The 20,703-nt window shown below is 43.3% G+C and overlaps 1 protein-coding gene across 1 annotated transcript in view; it reads left to right on the top strand.

Moving 5' to 3' along the window:
• Positions 1 to 20,703, top strand: part of XDH (xanthine dehydrogenase) — an 81,958-nt gene that overhangs the window by 19,273 nt on the left and 41,982 nt on the right. The window contains exons 3-13 of the mRNA XM_030557368.1: positions 3,106 to 3,202; positions 4,200 to 4,308; positions 6,446 to 6,572; positions 7,758 to 7,819; positions 8,869 to 8,994; positions 9,728 to 9,814; positions 10,598 to 10,739; positions 11,623 to 11,715; positions 13,637 to 13,788; positions 15,627 to 15,720; positions 17,802 to 17,911. Coding sequence (XP_030413228.1) covers positions 3,106 to 3,202; positions 4,200 to 4,308; positions 6,446 to 6,572; positions 7,758 to 7,819; positions 8,869 to 8,994; positions 9,728 to 9,814; positions 10,598 to 10,739; positions 11,623 to 11,715; positions 13,637 to 13,788; positions 15,627 to 15,720; positions 17,802 to 17,911 — 1,199 coding nt within the window. The remainder of the gene's footprint in view (positions 1 to 3,105; positions 3,203 to 4,199; positions 4,309 to 6,445; positions 6,573 to 7,757; positions 7,820 to 8,868; positions 8,995 to 9,727; positions 9,815 to 10,597; positions 10,740 to 11,622; positions 11,716 to 13,636; positions 13,789 to 15,626; positions 15,721 to 17,801; positions 17,912 to 20,703) is intronic.

Raw genomic sequence — 20,703 nt, 5'->3', positions numbered from 1 at the left:
ATTTTGTCTCTGTGTCCTTTTACAAGGTGTAGTTCGCACTTACTTCAGGCTTGCTACCACATTCTGGCAGGTGCACAGGGTTTGGAGGAGGAAGGAGGACATTAGCCATGTGTGGTTTTTGCGTGTGGGGCACCAGCCCGCTTGAGCTCAGGGAGAGCTAACAGCAGCGTTCTGTCTGGATGTAGCATGGGTGCGAAAGGGAGGGGGGAAGAAAGAGAGAGGACACAGCAGCCATCTCCAGGCACTCCTGTTCATGAAGAGTCACTATTTGGTCCTACGTGTTTGAGCTTGTTAATGTCTAATTCAAATAATTGAATGTTTGGGATGATGGTATTCTGTGGGGAAAGCTCCTGATTCTGTTTTCTTAAAAATCCAGAGTTTATGGAAAGTCTACATGGTGAATTCTGGCTTCCTTGGGGAGCTTTTCACTCACATCCTAATAAAACTGACATGACATTGGTGGAGAAAATCTTTAGATTATGCCTTGATGGATTTCCATGAACAATCTGTGTTCTGCTATAGTAGACACAGTAGTGCAGAGATAAGTTTCAGGTCAATTCCAGTGGGGACCTCAATGATATTAGTATGAAATGGCCCAATCCTGCTCTCATTGAATCAATTTGCAATGGACTTCAACGGTGGAGAAGCAAGCCTAAATTGATTATCTCAGCGTGGCCATATATTTACTGCAACCAAAGGTGGTTTCTCCTTGAAAATCAGTTCTGTCTTGCTCTGCAGTGCCCGATCCAGTTCGCTATAAACAATGATAAATAATTATAAATAATATATGATTTTGACACAGGACCTCTCATCCTAAAGGCTTGCAAAAGTTTGTCTTCTGACATTCTTCATGTAAACCCAGATGATTTGTGGATGATATGAAAAGCCCTGATAAGTTTCTGGGCTTCAGTGGGCATTTTTCCTGGGTTTGATGCTGCATCTTCTCTGTGTGTAAGAAACTCCTGTTGAGATCAATGGGATTTCAGTGTACAAAGGGCTTATGGGACTGCGCCTTGAGTTAAGACTGATCGGAGGATCCAATATACTCAGGGTGAAATTCAACCTGAGCAAGAACTGATTGGAGAGAGAAAATCACCACTAGAATAGTCTTGTAGATTCTTCCCATATCATCTTGTTGTGTGGTATAGGAGATGCTCTCCATCTCTGTGGATGAGGTAATGGGGCCAGCCCATGCACCTGGTGGATCCTCCTGTGCCTCTCTACTGGCTCTGGCTCCCAGCACCTCCTTCTTTGGGCTCCATTAGAACTTCCCTTGGCTGTGGCTGCCCCAGAACCCTTTGCAGGAGAAGTCCCCATGGAAAAGGTAACACAGGCCCAGGAAATAAGAACTCATTTGTTTTTGTGCATGCAGTCATGTACTTTTTTTGCATGTGTGACGTATTTGCTCATATATATTCATCTTTCTGACATATGGGTGATGGATTTACGGAGTAGACGACCTCAATGCTCAAGTATCTTGCTGAATCAAGGCCTTACTTTAATTCCTGTTATCCATGAATCTCCATAGCTATTGCGCTTATAGGAGAGAATTTCTGTTTTCCTCAACTCTTTTTAGTTGCATTGTTTCTACAGACTCCTGAATTTGACCATCAGAAACAAATTTTGAAAAACTGGACTCTAAATCTGTCTGACTAAAATTGGCTACCTATGTTTTTGCTGATTTAGTTTTCTCAAGTTATACTTTTTTGTATGTACCAGCACCTACCTTTTTGCTCACTTACTTGTTCCACATGTTTGTATTGGTGTCAAAATCTCAGATGCAGGTACACAAACATATACCCACATAGAACCTGCTTCAGTACAGAACCACCCCTTCTCCCCACACACTGACTTCAACATCCCTAGTTTTCATCTGTTGCCTCACAGTGGAACCCATATGGGGTATCATCAAACAATTACATCTCATATTTGATGGGGACCACACCCTGAAACAAATCTTTCCTGAACCCCCTCTTTGGGCCTTCAAACAACTCCCCCAACCTTGTCAAGTTCATCATCAGAACCAGGCTCCCCGCAGACCAGGACTCACCAACTCAAAGCAGCATCAGACCCTGCCAGAACAATAGATGCAAAACCTGCAGACGGATATCCACTGCTACGATGATCAATACACCCCACAGCACACCTTTCAAGATCCATGGGTCATATACATACTTATTGCAACATGTGGTGTGTCTCATCCAGTGCACTAAATGCCCTATAACAAATCTGTGGGTGAAATCAGCCAGTCACTACACTCTTGAATGAACCCACACAGAAACATGATAAAAGACAAAACCACTACAATCACCCTTGGGTAAACATTTTTGACAAAGCAATCACTCCATACCTGATCTTTCAGAACTTGTCCTCAAAGGAAACCTGCACAACACCTTCAAAAGGTGAGCCTGGTTTCATGGCTCATTACAACAATTTGTAACACACCTGCCTGCCAATCTGCAATAGTTCACTTCAAACCCCTTTTGAATAACAATCTAATTCTTATTGCCCATTCCATTTCAAGGGGCTGCCTACAACGTGTACTCCTTATACTTAACAGTCAGCCCCAACTTGTGTCTAGCTCAGACACTCTGATTTCGTTCTCCAGACCTCAAGAAGAACTTTGTGTAGCTCTAAACTTTGTACCTTCCACCCACAGATGTTGGTCCAGTAAACTATATTACTTCACCTTCCTTGTCTCTCTCATATCCCAGGACCAATATGCATACAACAACACTGCAAAAAAACCAACCAACGAAACAAAAAACCAGCTTTCAGCAATATCCCCCCCCTTTTTTGGTCAAAATGTGAAAAATTATTGAAAAATATCAAGATTCAAAAAATTGTAACCAGCATAAGCATATTAGGTAGTTAATTGCCTTATTATCAGATCTTCATGTGTCAATACTGTAGTCTTCACATCAGTATTTGAGGTTTTTTTTCTGTAAAAACTAAGTTGTTGATAAGGGAAAATGTAAAGAAAATTAGGAACCCAGTTTTCAGCCAGAACCTTTGGAAAACTTTGACTGTAGACGGATTGTGGGCTGTACATTTGCCAGGGCTATTGTTATGCTTCTGTATTTTCCTTAACCCTTGTTCTCTCAGTGGGGCTACCTGGAAGCAAGCTAGGCTGTGGAGAAGGTGGATGTGGTGCTTGCACTGTTATGATATCCAAGTTTGACAACTCCCAGAAGAAAATCGTGTATCCTTTGCAAGCTGAACCCATAAACTGAGATGGAAATGAAAATAGTCATGAATCCAGGTTTTTCCCTTTAGGATGCAGCATGTTTATGATTAAAGAAATGTAGTTACATAATGTTATGTTTCTGCCAAAGCCTCAGTCCACAATTCAGGACATAAACTCAGCAGGTACAAGAAGTTATTTCCTCCAACAGTATTGTACAATGCTTATGAAGATTTTAGATCTTGCCTTGAAGGATGAGCACAGGTTCTTGTGACAGACCAGATGTCAGCTTAGATGGTCTTTCCTGATATGGTGGTAACCTTTATAACCCTAATGTAGCATTCTCCTGTTGCAATGCAGCCCTGCTTTTGCCCTGGCAAGAATAAAATAACAATTACCCTTGCTAGGATTTTTATTACTATTACATTTTTGGAATCACCTGGCTTCTGTGTGTCTGTCAATATCCACTGTATCTGCAGCTATCCATTTAATCTGCAAAACAATTCTTTCTGTTTGGCACATGAGATTATGTCCTTCTCGGTATTTGATCGTTTGTGGAGAAAGGCAGAAACTTCAAATAGTGAAAATGCCGTAGGTATTTTACCATGAGTTGATGAACATCTCTAATGAGGTCAGAGGGTGACCAAGAAAAGAAAAAATATGGTATCTCATTAATAAATCCCTTCAATCATTCTGTCCTGTAGCAGCCAGAATACTTATTTATTTAATTTATTTTTAAGGCTACACAGGTTGCAGGGATCAGGAGAGCTAAGTATGAGGAAAGTTCACAAGGACTCTATTTTGCCTGAGTGGAATTGTCATGAGTCCATTCTTCTGTCACAGACAACATTGCCTTTCTGTAGCCCATTTGCTCATCATAACCAGGCTGCCTGGAATTGCAACTGTATATATCAGAGACTGCAAAGCAGGCAAGCGTCATGATTCCCTGTTTCCTTTGTTGGGCACTGTGGGCAAATGATTTTACAAATGAAGTGACCTTAACTTGTGGTTCTAGCCACTACTCTGTAAATGCTTGTCTGTTCCCCATCTGTGCATTGCATCACGTAGCAGTGACTACTGTTGAAGGCATAGGGAGCACAAAGACAAGGCTGCATCCTGTCCAGGTGAGCTGTCTCTCTGCTGTTAAGTCTTAAGACAATGTAACCTGTCGCAGGCCTCTTTTGCAGACTCCTCCTGTTAGAGGAGGGTTCTAAGACCTGATAAGTTGCTGCTTTCTGCTGACCCCTTAGGGGCATGCATGGCTTGTTAGCTCTGCCCTGGATAGAAGGGAGGTGGGACCAGCTCCTTGGGCAGTGGGACCATGGGCCTGGGACAGTCAGCTTCTACTGGAGGAACTCTTGGAACAGCCTACCCTGGGAGGAATACTTGGGTTGTTCTTACTTTCCATGTTAATAAACCCAAAGGCTGGAGGGTGTGGGTTTCACCTTAGACCATGTGCACAGACTTTACTGGTAGTGGGAATGGCACCTCCTCACATGTCTATATTGTAACTCTCTGTTTTAAGCAAGCATGATATTAGGTGTTATTCCAGCTACACTGCTAGTGTTTTTGCTTTGGCCTTGCAACGTTGTATTGATCTAAGTCCTACACCAGGAGTGATCTTGTGGGTAAAGCACAGGACTGGGAGCATGGCTGCACAGGGCCTAGGTAGAACAAAAATTGCAGTTTGCCCAAGGGCCCCCAAAATGATGGATATGTGGCTGCGGCAAATTTGAGTGAGAGGCATTGTGACCTGGCACATGGAGTTGCAGTGCCCGCCATCAATAGTGCGAAGAGCCACAAGCCTGCCCCAGCTGGGCCCATGTCCCACTGTTGCTGGCATTGGCATCATTGAATCGGACCTGAGGTAACTCACCATGCTGAGAGCCCAAAGGTCGGAGTAGGGTCAGGGGTTGGGAATACCGCTCCAGCTGGCAGCGGGGCCAGAGCTCAGGGAGAGGCAGGACTGGAAGCAGCCCCTTGGCTGCATGGAGGCAGAACCCCCACATCCTCATGGGGGTGGGCAACAACCCTACAGGCCTGGGGCCCTCTCTTACCTGCCATCCCTTCCCCTCTTCTTTAACCTCTTTCATCTCCATGGTAATATTTTGGAAGGGCTGGAGGCCACAGTTTCAGATTTTGTCCTTCCTGGGTCCCTCTAAATCTCTGTGTGATCTTGACTGGGAGTCAGGAAATCTAAGTTCTATTCTTAGCTTTGCCTTGGACTTCCTGGATGACCTCGGTCAGGAACTCAGCGTGCCTCACTTTCTCTACCTATAACATTGGGATATTACTATTTACCTCCCTCACAGGGGCATTGCTGAGGATTAATTCAGTAATGTTTCCAAAGGGTTCTGGAAGTTGTGAGAGAATGTGTTACTATTATATGGTGATACTACAGTACAGTTTTTGGAGGCACTAGTTTTTTTTATCTTTGACAGAGATGCTGCCCTTGAGATGGAAATTAAGTTTTCCTCTGCACATAGCTAGCAGTTTGTACAGATTCTTTCCATGATGGTAAACCACAAAGAGAACACTTAGACCTAAAGTGAGATGGATGGAGATTGAGTGGCTCCACTTGGATAGAGCTTTTTCTTTTCCCTCTCACCTACCCTCCCACCAGGATCCAAACACATAAGCTTTGAGGGAAAAGGGTTTGAAATCCAACCCATCTGTTTCTGACCAATAGCCCCTATCTTTATGATGGATCAAATGAAAACCCAGGGACTCAAATACATCTGGGGTAAAATCCTGGGCCCCAAAGAATTCAATGGCAAAACTCCCATCAATTTCAGTAAGCCAGGATTTAGGAGGGTGTCTGAAATTCAGACCCCAATTTTGCAGTATGAATTCATCTCGTGAGTCTGTTTGCAACCCATCTGAATGGACTAAGGTCTTGTCTACACTTCAGGGAAAAGTCGATCTAAGCGACGCAATTTGAGTTAACGTAAATAGCGTAACTCAAGTTGATGTAGCTTATATCTGCTTACCACACAGTCCACACTATAGACTGCCCTTACTCTTCTTGATCCAGGGAAGCACAGGAATCAATGGGAGAGGGATCTGTGGTCAATTTAGCGCTAAATCGACTGCTGATACATCGATTGCTGTGCGTCAACCCCCCAGTAAGTGTAGACAAACCCTAACTCCTTTGGGAGGATCAGCCCAGAGACGTGAGGAAGTGCTGGCTAATGAGGTCAGGAAATCAGTGTAGTGCTGCTAACAAGAGCTGTTTGTGTTTTGGTCACTTTTTCCTCTTAGGAGAGAATAGCAAAAAGCCATGGATCCCAGTGTGGCTTTTGCACTCCTGGCATTGTCATGTCCATGTATGCATTACTTCGCAACAGACCGCAACCAAACATGGAGGAGATTGAAGAGAATTTTCAAGGTAATGCCTATTCCAGAACAGACTTTCAGGCATGCATCTTGTGCTTTTTGGGGGGCTACATTTCCCTCCCCAAGTGGGACAGAGTGCACCTAATCTGATTGCTTTAAAACTGGCCAGTTACTATCAAAGTAAGACCCAGATTGTCCAGAATGAGCTTTTCACAGGGCCGGCTCTAGGCACCAGCTTATCAAGCAGGTGCTTGGGGTGGCCACTCCTGAGTGGGGCGGCACTTTCAGGTATTCGGTGGCAATTCGGCAGAGGGTCGCTCACTCCCGCTCGGAGCAAAGGACCTCCCACTGAATTGCTGCAGATCGCGATCGTGGCTTTTTTTTTTTGGCTGCTTGGGGTGTCAAAACCCCTGGAGCCGGCCCTGGCTGTTCACATTACATTGCTCAGAAGTGTGAAGTGAACAGATTCTGGCTGGAAATAGAGGAGAATTCCCATTGTTGTTGTGAATTATCTGCATTACCACAGTGCATAGGAGCCCCAGTCATATGCCAGAGCCCATGTGCTAGGTGCTGTGCAAACACAGAACAAAAGGGTGGTCTCTGCCCTAAGGAGCTTACAAACTAAATAAATCACCTTATGGTGGGTGGGGGAAACTCCTTGCTGACGTAGAGCCAATGGAGATGGCAGAGATAGCTTCTGCACCAACCACCACCCCCACATATAGGGGTGTACCCTGGGTTGGGAGGAGGAGCAAAACTCCATTATCCCAATTCTCCTCTTGTATAGGTTACAGAAATCTCTTTTCTGCTTTAATGCGGGGGCTGGGATTGGGCTCATGCTGAGTCATGGAGTTGGGACCGGCACTACAGTGGCCACGCCTGCTGAAGAGAGGTCAGCAGTAGGAGAGAAATGAGCTTTCTCTTGCTCCAGACATTAGGTAACTGCCATGTTGAGATTAAACACGTGCAGTCAAGGCAGCTGAATGCTAAATAGGGATAGTTGAAATTTTTGAAATGTCAGAGAAAATTTTCATTGCGATTTTGAATTTCTACATAAAAAATAAAGTGGTGGATTTTGTGCAGAAATAGTCCCAAAATTTCATTTCCTCCCATTTTTTGATCAGCTCTGTCTAATGCTGAGCTGGGGAAACCCCCACAGAATCAGCCTCCAATGTGTGCACAGAAATTCTTGACTGAATGACTCATAACCTTTCTCCCTTTTGCACTGGCCATGCAGGAAACTTGTGTCGCTGTACAGGATACAGACCCATTCTGCAGGGGTACAGGACATTTGCTAAAGTAAGTGGCCTCAGATAACATTGCCAATTTCTGGAAGGCATTCAACAGGCTGACTTGCTCATCTGTTGATAAAATACACTGTTGGGCTGGGAGAAAAAGGAAATACATTTGCCAACCAACGCCCCCTAACTCCCCAACCAAATCCTAAACACAGCCCTGACTCCTGTCAGTACATGTGTTACATATTGATAACATGACAAGGCCTACTCATTAACAGCAGTTGCTCAGGTTAGCTCCCTTCAATAACTAGAGCGTTCAGTGAGGTGGGTCAGGTCGCCTGTAAGCAGGCCTCTTTTTACAGTGCTTTTGCTAAGGCTCTTAAAAATACAGCATCCCACAAAACAGAGCAGCTCCCAGATCACCCGGGTATGTGCAGGTATAGAAAGGTGCCTAACTACGGTGCCTGATTAGGGTGCATGACTGTAGAGCCCAGTTGGGCAATTACTTTTATGAGAGTTGAACTGCAAAACTAAAATGACAATGGTGTTAAGCTGAAATGTCAGCGCTGAGTATACCCCTCCCTGCACCCACTACCCACCTGGGGTGGAGCATTAAGCACAGTCATACACTTTTTAATCTTATTTTTAAAAAAGTCTCCTCCGGGGGTTGTATGGAGAAATGGAGCATCTAGATACTACACTGATTGGTATTATGGATGTACCTCAGATGGGTAGCGAACACCAAGATATAAAGCAACAATTTAGCATGGTGCACGTGTATTTTATTCTGTGTAATGGATGAAATTAAAGAGAGGAAAATATAGGTAATTGTGAAACCCCTTAGACACTGGAGCAATCTCCGAAAGGAGATGGTGGAAGCTCCACTACTTCGGTTGTTGAAAACTAAATGGCAGAGAATATGCTGTAAGGGGCCATTCAAACCCGCTGTAAGGGAGAAACCTAATTATTTGGCATCTTCCATTTCCAATTTCTCTGTTTCTGTGATAGAAATTATAAATGGATGAACAATTGCTTTTGCAAGTAGATGAAACCTATTTAGCTTGCTTGAAATCTACAGGTTTTTCTCTAAGCAATTTTTTGCCCATCTAGGACTGGAGTTCCTGTGGGAAAGGAATCAATGGCCCAGGCTGCTGTATGACTGGAAAGGATGGAGGCTGTTGTGGTAGAAGAGTCAAGGACTCGGGTTGCTGCATGAACGAGAAAAAAGACAATGCAGTAAGGCCTTGCCACGCCTTTATTTTTTCTCCTCTTCTTTCTTTTCACTATCCTTTGTTAGAGTTTTGTAATTCAACTTTTATTTTGTACGTGCCAAAGCCTGAATCTTTACTCTGAGCTTATTGAGGCAAAGCACCGGTAAAATGCTATAGCAGCACTGCTGTGACACTTCAGTGTAGACACTACCTATGCCAACGGGAGGGCTCTCCCTTCAGCATATGTAATCCACCTCCCTGAGAGATGGTAGCTAAGTTGAATTTGATTTTTGAAGAGAATTTTTCTGTTGACCTAGCACTGTCTACACAGGGACTCAGGTCATCTTAACAACACTGCTCAGATTGTGGATTTTTCACACCCTGACAGATTTCTTTAAACCAACAAGGCCTCACTTTGCTTTTATTTGATCCGTGCTCAGGCAAATCTACCACTGAGTCCATTCAATTACCCCAGTCTAACTTTGCTATAAGTGAGACTGGAATAAAACCCTGTGTGTTTAGCCAGGCAAACTCCTGCTAAAGACAAATAAATATAAGTGGGGAGTTCAAGTTCTGGGCCATTGTTTAATTCATCTGTGTAATTCCACTCTATTAGTTATACTGTTCATCATTTAATAAAATAATGAAAAGCATTGTATCAGAAAGGAAATATGAACCACAGTTACAAGTAGACGTAGTTAAGTCCTCTTGTTTTGAGAAAAAAAATTTCTCTAACAGCACTTTGCTTTGTTTAACAGGCAATGGTGTCCTCCATCTTGTTCAACCCAGCTGAGTTCCAGCCTTTGGATCCCACCCAGGAGCCTATCTTCCCTCCAGAGTTGCTGGTAGGTGCATTCATGCAGCAGTGAATGCAGCTCATTGGTCTGTTTCTCTCACACGGGGGTTGAGTGACCCATGTGGCTCTTGCCCCAAGGAGCTTACGGTGTAAACGACAGGCACCAATAAAATAAGACACATTTGCTGACCCAGAGCAGGCATTAGCATTCCAGTCTTTCACATAAGAGCCCTGCCAGCAGAGGCTTTCCATGGGATACACAGGATAAGCTGAATCAGTGCATCCCCCAGCTGCCCAGGCCAGGCCATTTCCAGTCGGCACTACTCACTTTCAGAGCTGCTCTGGCTTCCTCTCTGATCATCCCCAACCTCCCTATGAAGGAACAATTATGAAGGCTTGTGTCCCTGCAATCCCACGCTGGGCAGACTTTCTACCAGCAGATGCCCTGCACACTGATTGCACCATCATAGCCCAGGGTTGGGTCCACCAGGTGGGTGTGTTCTCCACCTCCTATACATTTAACAAATCACCCTTAAAACTCAATTGTTAGTTCTACGGCTGCTGGCAGCTCCCCCTGACCCAACCTAACATTAGCCAGTACGCTGGTGCTCCCTTCATGAGTTTGTTTATGCCAACATCAGCTCCCTCTGTTTCATTTGTAAGAAGTTCCCGTGTTACTGGAGGGCAGCAATTTGGGCTGACTCCTATCTAGTTTCCTCTTCCTAATAAGCAGCAGTCACGCGATAAGGAGAATTGGCAAAAACAAAGCCGGGGCAGGGATTCTTGATGAAAGCATTTCACGATCTGAGTCTGTCCCATTTTATTTTCTCAGACACAGAAAGACAAACCCCAGGAAAAGCTGTGCTTCAAAGGCGAGCGTGTGATGTGGATACGGCCCACGACACTCAAGGAGCTGCTGGCACTCAAGGCCCAGTACCCTGATGCTAAGCTTGTTGTAGGGAACACAGAAGTTGGTAAGAGGAAGAGCTGAGGCTCAGTTTGAGCAGTTGCTAAAGTTATCTACAGAAGGGTTTTCCCAAGCACAATGCAAAACCAGTTTGGACTTCCTTAAAGCAGCCCGAGTTAAACCCCTGTGGGAGTGGTTTCTGGAGGGCATGTCGGGGAGGATTTTACTTCTTCCCACATGGATCAGTCTCATGAACATCCTTGTGTTCTGTTTGTGGGAGCAAGCTAAATAAGTGCTAATTCAGATTGGTGGGCCTTTCGTTCTAACTTGGTGCCAGTTATTAATGGGTTGTTGACAAGAAGAGGCACACAGATACACAACAGATTGCTCTGATTTTTGCAGGAAGGGAAGAGAGACACTGAAAATGTACTTGGGTGAATCCAGTCCTGAAACTTTCTGCCTGTTTGTCTGAAGTTGTCCAGGGACTTGGCAAACCTCTTAGGAGTGAGGGTTTGCAGTGCTCTCAACCTTTTTTTTTTTTTTGGCAGCGGGTGGAGAGGGAGAGAGAGATTTGCAAAGCCAGTCTGATTTCATGAACAATTCCCCTCCTGCTATCTAATCCGATTTTCCCGGTTAAGTGCTGTTCAGCCTAACACGATGGTAGCAATGAGTCAGTAATGTCCACATGCAGTGCGGGTGCTCCTTCACAGGGGAAGAGGTTGGTGGATATTGCAGATTGAAGAGACATCTCATGGGTTCTAGCCCTGAAATGTCATTACACAAATGCCACCATTGGCCAGTGATAAATGTGGCCCTTCTTCGGGAACTCTTTAAGCCGTTACATAACCGGAATAGGATGTGGTTACTGGAGTTCACTGATCTTTGTTACACAATAATGCTGCCTTTTCCCTGAGAAGTGTCTAACTCAGGGAGTCTTGTTTTTCTTTGAGGTATTGAGATGAGGTTAAAGAACATGCTGTATCCAGTGATAATAGCACCAGCTTGGATCCCTGAAATGACCTTTGTTCAGCACACAAAGGAGGGTAGGTAATGAGTATTCATAAGGCTACACAGTCAATGTGGTCTTTGGGAAAGGTACAAGGGAGGGGCTGGGGACACCACCCCAAAAACAGAGAAACTAGTAGAACTGCTTTGATTAGGATGAAGGGCCCCTTTCTTTTATTCCCATCACCTTTTCTGAGGCCAGATCAGTTCAGCTTATTCATGCTAGGAGTCCCACTGAAATCAATAGGACAAGTTACATGAGTAAGGGAAGCACGCATTGGCTGCTCATCATTATTCTGAGATTAACTAATTGAATGGTTTCCCCTTTACTGGGAGTAGATGAGGGGGAAGTCAGATCTGAGTTAAATTTCAATACGAAGGTTTCACAGTGCCCAGATGTTGTAAAGATCTGGAAACACATAGTAGTAAGGGCCAGAAATGGTCATTACTGGAAAAAAATATTAGAAATTTCATAGCAGTTCCATGTGAGATGGTTTATGCAAATTAATGGGGTAATTTGCATATTAGCAAATAATTTGCAAATGACCATAATCTTTCGTTTTAAAAAATTGTGCTTATAAGGCAGTGGTTTGGTAGCCCATATGAATGAAGTCCTGAGCTTATCTGGCTGGCAGAAGCAGGGCAAACTTCCTATACACTTTGCCCTGCCGGTATGACTCAACCTCTAGGGATATGTCTATGCTGAAATTTAAGCACAGGGTTAGTGGGACTTGAATCAGATGACCCATGTTAGGGAACCTTGGACTGGAGCATCTATGTTGTATATTAACCCTATCTTAAGACTTTTCTAACCCAAGCTCAAATCTAGGGCTCTGGCATCCGCCCTGCAGGGTGCAGACCCAAGTCAAAATAACCATACCCCAGAGTCCCTACCACACCCTCTCCTTCCCCTAACTCCCAAATATGGCTGCTCTAGCTCTATGACCTTGGTGCACTGTGGGAAAACTTTATTGCCCACCCTGCACATTAGCAGGAAGCAGCTCGCTTTGCAAAAGGCATGATCAATCTGTGCTCCTTTGCAAACCCAGGAGGCTCTCTGATCATGTGCTTGCAGATTGGTGATCAGAACAGAATAGGTTAATGCTGACCTTAGCGGCGGCCACTTGCAAAGGCGGGGTGGCTTCCATTTCCAATAGAGTGGATGGCAGATTTTTGGGATAAAGAAGAGTAAGGAAGTTGTCCCATGGAATTGTGGGATACTCCTGGCTGACTTCCAGGATCCTAGTCAAGCGGGGCAATAGGGTTTGGACCCTGGGTCCCGACATAACTTGAGCATGGATCCTCCAGCCCTGCAGGGTCCTGAGACCTGGGTCCAAGCCCTGAGTTAGTACTTTTGCAGTGTAGTCACAAGGGGATTAGGCTTGAGTCCAGGCTCAGGCATGGGCTTAGGTTGCAGTGTAGACATACCCTAGAAGTAATTCAGTATCCATGGTCCAGTGCAGTTCTTCACCTCTTTGTTGAGCCTAGCAACTCATATAAGGCTTAGTGTTTAGTTTATTATGTGAGAGTTGGAATTTAAAAGCATCAGACTCATCTCAGATAGGAGCTCCCGTTAGATAGGAACAACTTGTATGTCACACTGACAAACTATGAGTGAAAGGTTCTGTAGCTCATGAGCAATTCCCACATGTGTTTAGTCTCCTAGTAAGTGCTGGCATAAGAGTGGTGGTTGGTATAGTTGTGGGTGGTTCCTAACTGGTGGGTGCAGTTTGTGCGTGTGCCTGTTGTTGGTGAACTGTGTGGTTTAGTGCATGTTCGGTCAGAAGTGGTTGAAAAATTTCAACCGGAAAATGGTATTAGTGAATGAATGAAAAAAAATTTTTATGGGAAAAATGCATTGCCTCATGCACCATCCTCTGCAAGTGCCCCGGTGTAACTATCTTCCTGGGAAACATACACCTTGGCTGTTGGTAAAAATTCTGTTGTTCTCTCTTGTAGGTATTACCTTTGGTGCTGCCTGCACCCTGAGCTGTGTAGAAGTGGTGCTGAAAAAAGCTGTGGCTGAGCTTCCTTCCTACAAAACGGAATTGTTCCAGGCTGTACTAGAACAGCTGCGGTGGTTTGCAGGCCCACAGATCAAAAACGTTGCAGTAAGTGACTCAGGAAAGCTAGTGAGCTAATGCTGGAGGGAGGGGCAGGAAACTTAAATGAGGAAATTATTCAGATTGAATAATTGACCCTGACGGTATCACATGCCTAGTGCTTCTCTTATTATGCTAGGACATCTGAAAGATATTGTGCCCCTATTTGAAAGACATGATGTCCCTTGCTTGTGGATTCTTTTCCAATAAAATTCTACTGTAAGCCTGTGTAGGCTATAGACTATTTTGCCTTGTGTTGTCTTAGTTTGCTATATGACAGTGGTTCTCAACAAGGGGTACACGTACCCCTGGGGTACTCAAAAGTCTTCCATGGGGTACATCAACTCATATAGATATTTGCCTAGTTTTATAACAGGCTGCATAAAAAGCTCTAGTGGAGTCAGTACAGACTAAAATTTCATACACACAATGATTTATTTATACTGCTCTTTATAAAATACACTGAAACATAAGTACAGTATTTACATTCCAATCGATTTATTTGATAATTATATGGTAATATCAAAACGTTAGCAATGTTTCAGTAATAGTGCGCTGTGACTCTTTCATATTTTTTGTCTGATTTTGTAAGCAAGTACTTTTGAAGTGAGGTGAAACTTGGGGGTACGCAAGACAAATCAGACACCTGAAAGGGGTAGAGTAGTCTGGAAAGGTTGAGCGCCACTGCTATATGACATGGGCAGCTCACCAAGGAAAAGCAGAAGGAATCTGCTGCATTCATTACTATTACCAGACAAATGGGAAAACTCTAGAGCAGCCTGGAAATGAGGAGACATTTAACAAAGAAACATTTAGGGTGGATTCAAAACTGCAAAGGGTCATTAAAACAAAAGCCTGACCAGGAAGCCTCAGAGCATTGACCTCATAATTCTTCTGTAAGCAAAAGAGACTCCGTCTTCTACAGTCTCTGTTACAGCTTCAGAAGACAGCCCTCAATAGGGGCTTATCTGGAATGGTGTTACGACAGGGCTGTTTGAATGACACTGGCCGTACCTGGGTGCAGGTGCTCTTTGGGGGCTGAAAAGCAGACCTGACGTGGCTTTTTCCTGGTTTGAGTCTACCGATGCCCACAGTGTTTTGACTCTGTAAGGAAGATGAGAGATGGGCAGAGGTGGGTTGGAAAGGCCTATCATACCTCAGTGAGGCTCTAACATGGTCATCCTGCTCAGTGATGAGTGTGGAAGCTGATACTGCCTTGACGCTTAGACGGTGCATCTTCCCTGAACTCTGCAAAGCCCAGTTCAAGCCCTGCTTTTAGGGCTAACCGAGAATGAGAGCATCTAATGATCCTACTAGATATCTCCTCTGTGCTTTGCAAGTTATCTAGGGCTATGTTTTTTGAGGCTCAGAGACCGGTTAAATAAGAAAATCACTTTTAAAGCGGGCTGAAAAACCTGACATGAGGCCTTATGCTGCAAGGTTATAAGTGTCCTCAATTCCCAGTACAGCCAATGAGAACTAAGCCATTGAGCATTTCTCAGGAGGTGCTCTGCACCTTGCAGGATCAGGCCCTTCATCATGGCTCCAATGTTTACATTTTGGAACCATTATCATGAATGATTAGAGCATGAGGCATTTTTTATGTACAGGTAAGGACCATCCTTGAAAACCATTTCAGTCAAATGCCTTAGGATTGATCCTGGCTCTGTGGCTTTTGTGTGTTCATCAGTGGAACCAAATTAAAGCCCTAAAATTGTCACGGTAGCAAATAAAATCTGAATCTAGACAAGCTCTAGGGTTACATGTGAATCAGTGATAGTGAAGTAGCACTAAACATACCTTCCCAGCTGTCTTCTAATCCATGTGTTCGGTTTACTTTATTTCAGGCTCTTGGGGGAAATATAATGACTGCTAGTCCAATTTCCGATCTCAATCCAGTCTTTATGGCATGTGGCAGCAAATTGACTTTGGTGTCAAATGGTAAGTTTATTCAAAGTTTTAAATGACAGTCTGGGATGCAGAGTAATCAGTAGTCCTTTCCTATGACTGCTTAGTTCAGGCCAGAACATAGGATAAAAAACCCTGCATGTTACATTAGGGATCTGTTTTAGTTTTTCTGGGTGTTAAAGAGCCAGGGAGAAGCACAAGTTCAACAGTCTCAATAAAGAATCCCTTTTGCCTTTGTTATGGCAGATGTTCAAAGGAATCTGACTAACACCCCTTCCTCCTCCCCTGCCACACACAGAAAATTAACTGAAAACGTCCATTCCTGAGGAAGAAGTAAAGGGATTATGTTGACTGTGGGAGTGAAGTCCATGTTTCTCATAGTTCCATGGACTGGGCAGGGGACTGGATTAGATGACCTCTCAAGGTCCCTTCCAGTCCTGCGATTCTATGACTCTATGATCCCTGTGGGTCTTTGAGATCAGAGTTGTTGCCTGACTTTTCATAGAATCATAGGACTGGAAAGGACCTCAAGAGTTCATCTAGTCCAGTCCCGTGCACTCATGGCAGGACTAAGTATTATTTAGACCATCCCTGACAGGTGTTTGGCTAACCTCCCCTTAAAAATCTCCAGTGATGGAGATTCCACAACCTCCTTGGACAATTTATTCCAGTGCTTAACCACCCTGACAGGAAGTTTTCCTGAATGTCCAGCCTAATCTGCGCTTGCTGCAATTTAAGACCATTGCTTCTTGTCGTATCCTCAGAGATTAACAAGAACAATTTTTCTCCCTTCTCCTTGTAACAACCTTTTATGTACTTGAAAACTGTTATCATGTCCCCTCTCAGTGTTCTCTTTTCCAGATTAAACAAACCCAATTTTTTCAATCTTCCCTCACAGGTCATGTTTTCTAGACATTTAATCACTTTTGTTGCTCTTCTCTGGACTTTCTTCAATTTGTCCACTTCTTTCTGAAATGTTGTTCCCAGAACTGGACACAATACTCCAGTTGAGGCCTAATCAGCGCAGAGTAGAGTGGAAGAATTACTTCTCGGGTCTTGCTTACAACACTCTTGCAAATACATCCCAGAATGATGTTTTATTTTTTTGCAACAGTGCTACACTGTTGACTCATACTATCGTACTAAATATGTTAAAGATCATATATGGTATTTGCTATTCAGAAGACATTGAAGGGGTTAGATTAAATAGGATCCTTTTGGGAATTAAGAAAAAGTGCTGATTTGTAATGTTCCCTTGTGAATGGTGAAAAAGGCACATTGGGATAAGTGCTGGCTGAAATTTTTCAAACAAAACTGTTTTGGGGAAAAGAATAAAGATTCACTAACATTGTAATGTGTTGGGAACTTGTGTGACAAGATGGGTAAGGTAATATCTTTTATTGTACTAACTTCTGTTGGTGAAAGAGACAGAGCTCTTCTTCAGGTCTGATATCCTGGGACCAACACAGCTACAACAACATTAGGAATTTGTGTTAGTTTTGTCAAATTGTTTTAGCCAAAATCTCCCTTCTTAAAAAAAAATTCCAAAAAAGTCAAAATTTTCTTCCATTTTAATTTTTTGAAAAATTTAAAAGTCAAAAAATGCTTGCACTTGAAACAAAATGATTAATTAGTATTATTTACTTTTTGACTTGCTGAAGATTTTGAAAAAAATTGTGTTCTGGAAGATGATTTTTTTTCCAATGTTTTGGAATTGCCAGCAAACTGAAAAATTATTTATTCACACATCCCTAATTGGGATGTTGGAAACTGATTCACTTGGGTGTTTGGAATGAATTATGATCAAAGGGACACGTCCTCAAATCTTTATTTCCTGTTTAACTTGGTCCTTATGCAGGCAAAACTCCCATGGAAGTCAGTGGGAGTTGTGCCTGTGTAAGGACTGAGCTGAACTTGAGGAAATAGTTTAGGATTTGGCTAAAAAGAGTTAGAAATTAAGAGGAAAAATAACAGAGATCAGATCAAATTTAGTTTATATAACTGCAAGGTCCTCTCTACATGCCTGACAATAATTCTTTGCCTCGATGAAATGGGAGATTTTTGCCTGATACACTTGCCCAATCATGTTTATTTTTCCTTTCCTTGTTCTACAGAGGGCAGAAGGACTATAAGAATGGATGAAAAGTTCTTCACTGGTTACAGAAAGACAGTACTAAAGCCTAAGGAGATATTGCTTTCCATTGAGATGCCTTACTCTAGGAAGGTGAGATGCTGGAATTAACAATAGTCTAATGGCTGTATAAAGCTGATCTGGTGTTCCCCTATAGAGGACCCAAAATGTCTAATGCTTCTAATCTAAACTAACCTTTCCTTGAAGATGGACTTCCAGCAGAGATGTGCTTAATTAGCCCCCTATAGGGTCAGCTAGAAGGAAGGTCATTTTTAGAATGGCTGCTCCTCTCTGGATCACAAGTGTTTTGTATTCATTTTGACTATGGTAATACGCCACCAGATGAGGAACTCCAGACGTTATTTAGGTCTCTTCTAGTGTCTGTCCACCAGACACATACAGACCTTCTCCATGTACTTAACCTTTTAGGCTATCAAGAAATGTGGGTGGTTCCACAGAAGATAAAAACAAGCCAATGGAAATTAATGGAATATTTTTAACTGCAATAGTTGATAATATTTTTCTCTGAAGCTATCTGACAATATAATTTAAAAAAATACATTTTAAGTGTTATGAACATCTCAACATCCTTCTGGGTGATTTTATAGGAGGTGGGTAAAGCTGTGAGTGGGAGAAGCTGAAAGGCTTTTCTACCAGTGTTTTGGCTAGTCTAACAAGATATTTCCCCAAGAAAGTCCCAAACTGGCCTTGTTATCCTCAGCCATTCCCCATTACAGCTGTTTTTTGGACTCTTCACTGCTAGTTAATTGTCAAAAACAATTCTGCTTGCACTGTGATGGGGTGTTGTGGTTCAGTTCCATCTCCATAAGGAGCAGGATGACAGCTCGAGAGGTAAAGTACCAGAGCATCGATCGGTTGACCAATGAAGTTGTGAGCCATTCCTCACAAGAGTAGGGCTGACATGGGAAGCAGGCATTGTGGAGAAATGCACAGCTATACATAAGTGAAAACAGAGAGAGGAGCCTACCAAATGCAGGCCTTTAACTAGCACAGGAAGTAATCAGATCGGTAGAACATTTCACCTGAGTGTTTTGGGGCTCTTTTTCCCCCCAGGTGAGTTTAGATCTGTCCGAAGGTGCTAGTTTAACATTCCTGCAGATTCAAGTTCCCTATGGATCACAGTGAAGCTGGTGGAACTGCAAACTTCCTCATGCAGTTCTAAAGTAATTAACCATTGGAACAGTTTACCAAGGATTGTCGTGGATTCTCCATCACTGACAATTTTAAAATCAAGATTGAATGCTTTTCTAAAAGCTGTAGGAATTGTTTTGGGGAAGTTCTATGGCCTATGCTATACAGGAGGTCAGACTAGATGATCACCATGGTCCTTTCTGGCCATGGAATCTATGGACCGATGTTTCTTGACTCTGTGCTGAAAAGTTAGTCTTTCAGGATAAGAAGGTTGTGCAATCTCTGTTATCCATACAGTCCTTGGGCTATTTGCTGAGACTGTAAACAGAGGGGCTGGTCAGGATGGTGGTTTTTGCGATGTGGACTTTGTTCTGCTGGGACCTGGACTGAGGCCATGAAACTCACTTTAGACTGAACAATGATCAGATCTGTTCACTACTGGCTTGTTTTGAATTTTAACAAGTCACACAGAAGTAAAAGGCTCTATATAGCATTATCAATACTGAATCATACAATTGGCCTCCTCAGAACCTAAATTTTAACACAGTGCTAACACAATCTAATTTTCCATCATGCTACACCAGTTTTATACTGGTGTAATTCTGTTGATTTCACTGGTGTCACACCCGTGTAAAGTTGGTGTAACAAAATAGAGATTTCAAGCCCCGTGTTCAGCAATCTTCACTGTTGTTCAGTGTTGCTGTAGTTTTGTTATACTGTTGTTTTATCCTATGGAGATGGCATTTCATTGGTGAATGCTGATCCCTCTAGTTTGTATACCTGCATTTTGGGATCTTTTCATCTTGATTTTTGCTCTATATCTTCAGCTTCATGATGTAAATTGGTTTCCCAGCAGGAGAAAATTCAAAGGGTGACAACCAGCCCCTCCTTCATTTCTCAAATTAGCGTCCTCTAATTGTAATGTTATTATTGGACATCTCCACTGACCTCCCTCTTTTGTGATGATTGATGGGAGGGAGAGGGGGTGGGTGGGATGGGGAAAGAAGCTGACGTGGCACTGATGTCTCTGAAAATGTGAACATTGGCTATTACACTTTGTCCATTGACCTGGCATTGTTAATGTGATGTAAGATGGGGATGCTGCAATCTGACACGTGGGGGAGGGGAAAGAAAAGGGTCATTTGATTTACATCTGTAACTCCTGCTGCTACTGGGAAAACCTCTTCTCTCTTTGTCTTCACTGCTTGGAGTCAAAAAGATGTGGGTTTTTACTGCCAAATAACGAATGCAAGTTAGCTAACCCACTGTAAAATCCTAGTGGAGACAAGGCATGGTAGTTTTACCATAGTATAGCTAGCCAAGGTCAGCAGTGTGTTGGGGGAACATAGTGTTGACCTTGCGTAGGTACACGGTGGGGCAAGCTGCAGGTGCCTTGTTTAGCTTGTGTTAGTTATCTCACTGTAAAAATCGCACCTTTTGGGCAGTGAAGACATAGCCTCAGATATGGAGTCTGCAGGAGATTTGCTGAGTGTCAACCTCTCACTGTCATTTCATTACTGGAAAGCTCATTGAAATGTAAAGTGAGGGCAGAGGCTGCATTACCTCTTTTCTGATAGTTAAGTAGTGTAACAAGCCAAGTGCGCTGAGATGTGCTGGCAAGGAGGGCACCAATACATGCTGCTCTCATATTAGCTGCTGGCTGCCCACTAATTAGGGCCATGTGTGGAAAGATGCATGCAGGATGTGAAATGAAAGCTTCAGCTGTGCACTTC

The sequence above is a fragment of the Gopherus evgoodei genome, chromosome 3 (genome assembly GCF_007399415.2).
Source record: "Gopherus evgoodei ecotype Sinaloan lineage chromosome 3, rGopEvg1_v1.p, whole genome shotgun sequence".
NCBI lineage: Eukaryota > Metazoa > Chordata > Testudines > Testudinidae > Gopherus > Gopherus evgoodei.
This window is presented reverse-complemented; position numbering and strand designations above follow the sequence as displayed.